Below are 3,644 nucleotides of genomic sequence, written 5' to 3'. Positions count from 1 at the left end.
CAACCACAGGAAGAAGGCCGAGGTGGGATGAATTGAGAAAGTAACATTGAAACATACATTACCATATGTAAAATTAGATAGCCAGTGAAAATTTTACTGTATGAAGCATGAAGCTCAAACCCAGTGCTCTGTAACAACCTAAAGGGGTGGGATGGGGTGGGAGGTGGGAGGGAGGTTCAAGAGGGAGGGGACATATGTACAGCCATGAGTGTGAGCAAGCTCCAGGAGTTGGTGATGAACAGGGAAGCTTGGCACGTTGCAGTCCATGGGGTCTCAAAGAATTGAACACTGAGCGACTGAACTGAACTGATAGCTGATTCATATTGATGTACGGCAGAAACCGACACAATACCATAAGGCAATTATCCTTCCAATTAAAAATAAACTTGAAAAAAAGAAGCCAGAAGCTAAGAGAGGGTCAGGAAGAGAAATTCTGTAGGATGACCAGGGCAAGTGTCATCAGGGCAAGCCGAGATGACTAAGTATGAGAAAATCTAGCAGAAGATGTTTTTTTTTTTTCTTTTTTTCTTTTTTGGCCCTGCCACATGGCATGTGGGATCTTAGTTCCCCAACCAGAGATTGAACCTGGGTCTTTTGTGTTGAAAGTGTGGAGTCTTAACCTCTGGACAGCCAGGGAAGTCTCTAGCAGAAGGTTTTTTTGAGCAGTGGGACAGCCATGAGATGGAGACCATCTTGGTGTGGAATGGTGGACAGGAGTGAACAGGAAGACAGACTGATCATCCCTGAGTTCAAAATGTAATCTTAGAGGCTTTCCTGGTGGCTCAGTGGTAAAGAATCCACCTGCCAGTTCAGGAGATGTGGATTTGATTCCTGGTCCAGGAAGATCCCACACGTCTTGGAGCAACTGAGCCCATTTGCCACAACTACAGAGCCCATGCGCTGCAAGTACTGAAGCCTAAGTATCCTAGAATCCATGCTTGATGACAAGAGAGGCCACCACAGTGAGAAGCTGCACCACAGCTAGAGAGTTGCCTCTACTTTCCAAAACTAGAGAAAAGCCTGTGCAGCATCAAAGACCCAGGATAGCCAAAAAGAAAATTTTAAAAATATTATCTTAAAAAGTTAATGTCCCAAGGCAATCTCCCAGTAAATATTCATGAAGATAATACTTCCTAACTATTTATTTTTATTGGCCAGGAGGCACAGCATGAGGGACCTTAGTTCCCAGAATAGGGATCAAACCCATGCCCCTTGCAGTGAAAACATAGAGTTATAACCATTGGACCACCAGGCAAGTCTCATGATTTTTAATTGGCAGTTTCCCAGGCTAGATTGCATTTTCTTATTTTTTTGCTTTCATTTTATCATTTACAAGATGAAAATAATTCTACGTATTTGGTCATCCTATGATCCAGTGATTCTTCTTCGAGAAATTCCTCAAGAAAAATGAGAGCATATGTCCACAGAAAGACTTGTACATGAAGACTTTGTTCAATAGGCTTCACAGCAGCCCTCTTCATCATAGTCAACCATCAGAAAATCAGAAAATCAGGAGTCCATCAACAGGAAAATGGATCAATAAACTGTGGTATATTAACAAAATGGAATGCTGTCTGATTGACAAGAGATATTCAGGATGTATTAGGTGAAATAAAAAGATATTGTAAAATGCATAAACTGTGACTGCATTTGTAAATAATACATACATAGTCATATCTGCATTTATCAAATTTTGGTCTGTATCTATATCTATTTACCTACTTATGTATGTAAATGCATGTTTATATTTACGTACATACTATTTAACATACATAGGCTATTTGTACAAAGAACCCACAAAAATTATATGGAAATAATAAAAGATGATCACTCTTTTTACTGTGACTCATGTGTTTAAATATACACATATTTACTTAATTATATATATAATATATATTTTAAAATGTCTATAGTTATGTATGTATATATATTTAAATATACACCTATTTGTCTATATTTATATTAATATATACTTTTAAAATAACTATATAAATAAGTCAATAGGTACGACATTCTCAGTCACTCAGCCATGTCTAACTCTTTGCAACCCTATGGACTGTAGCCCACTAGGCTACCCTGTCCATGGGATTCTCCAGGCAAGAATACTGGAGTGGGGTGCCATTTCCTACTCCAGGGGGTCTTCCTGACCCAAGGATCAAGCCTGTGTCTCCTGCACTGCAGGCAGATTCTTTACCACTGAGCCATCACGGAAGCCCATAAATAGGTGTGTATATATATGTAGGAGAATCCCATGGACAGAGGAGCCTGGCAGCTTACAATCTATAGGGTTTTGCAGAGTCAGACACAACTGAAGAGACTTAGCATGCACACGTAATAAAAAGAATAGTTTTCTCTTTATTATTTCTATATAATTGTTCTTCTGACTTTTGTGGATTCTTTGTGTAAATAGCCTCAGTTACACAGTAAGAATGAGCCAATAAAGCTACTTGTTTTTAAGTGTCATAAATGTAGCATGGTAGGAAAAACTGTGAAGGCTAGAATTACTTGGAGAGTCACATGAGTTTGAGCAAATGCTTACCATTTCCATGTTTCTCTTTTTAACTCTGAATTTGGGGAAAGAGAAAGTTGTTCTGCTTATCCTCAAACTGCTTTGTAAAGAAACATCTATAGGGACTCTCCTAGCAGTCCAGTGGTTAAGATTCCACCTTCCAGTGCAGGGGCTATGGGTTTGATCCCTGGTCAGGGAACTAGGGTCCCACATGCCTCTGGTTGTGGTCCAAAAAAAAAAAAAAAAAACCCAACATCTGTAGAAACACAGGCTACACAAACTATTCCAGATTCATTCTGCCCATCACCCACGTACCTTGAAGTGATGCATTAGGAATATTCAGAGAGAAAATTAAGCAGGAAAGTCCTGGGGGAGAAAACAAAAGGGGAGTTTAATTTTTTAAATACTTTCTGGTGGCCTGAATCTGTTGAGGCTGACTTTACTTTCCTCCCCCAAATAGCTCTTGAATACTTTCTCTAAACACAAGGAGCACATTCAACACAATTTTGGCCCCCTAGAGACTGTTTGGTCCTTGAGAGCTAAAAGTCAGTTGATCATAATCAACAAACATTCACAGATTGATAAAAATATTTTTGAGATGTCAAGGATAAAAATGGATGAAACAGGGGAAAATTTAGAAAGCTGAATAATACTGACAAATAATTATTTACTTTAATGCCTTTTATAAGTCTATGAAAAAAACCAAAGTGAAAGTGTTAGTTGCTCAGTCTTTGCGACCTCATGGACGATAGCCCACCAGGTTCTTCTGTCCATGGGATTTTCCAGGCAAGAATACTGAAAAGATTGTCATTTCCTTCTCCAGGGGATTGTCATGACCCAGGGATCAAACCTGGGCTGCCTGAATTGAATTGCAGGCAGATTCTTTACTGTCTGAGCCACCAAGGAAGCCCCTATATAGTTACATAGGTAGCAAAATGTGGCTTCGTCAATTGTTGAATTTAACATTCATTAGCACTTTATTTTATTTGAAAATAATGCAGAAGTTAGGTTTTCTCACTGGACAAGTGTTTCATAAAAGTCAGAAGAGTTGGGGAATTCCCTGGTCGTTCAGTGGTTAGGATTCTGTGTTTTCATTACTGAGGGGCTGGATTGGATTCCTGGTCCGGGAAGTAAG

The 3,644-nt window shown here is 39.3% G+C and overlaps 1 protein-coding gene across 1 annotated transcript in view; it reads right to left on the bottom strand.

Annotated features, from left to right (window-relative positions):
• Positions 1–3,644, bottom strand: part of LOC104979743 (EGF-like module-containing mucin-like hormone receptor-like 3) — a 42,081-nt gene that overhangs the window by 36,776 nt on the left and 1,661 nt on the right. Inside the window, exon 2 of the mRNA XM_010828255.1 lies at positions 2,825–2,875. Within this exon, the coding sequence (XP_010826557.1) occupies positions 2,825–2,875 (51 nt within the window). The remainder of the gene's footprint in view (positions 1–2,824; positions 2,876–3,644) is intronic.

The sequence above is a fragment of the Bison bison genome, unplaced genomic scaffold (genome assembly GCF_000754665.1).
Source record: "Bison bison bison isolate TAMUID 2011002044 unplaced genomic scaffold, Bison_UMD1.0 scf7180017864492, whole genome shotgun sequence".
Classification (NCBI taxonomy): Eukaryota; Metazoa; Chordata; class Mammalia; order Artiodactyla; family Bovidae; genus Bison; species Bison bison.
The sequence above is the reverse complement of the archived record's forward strand: the minus strand, read 5'-3'. Positions and strand labels throughout refer to the sequence as shown.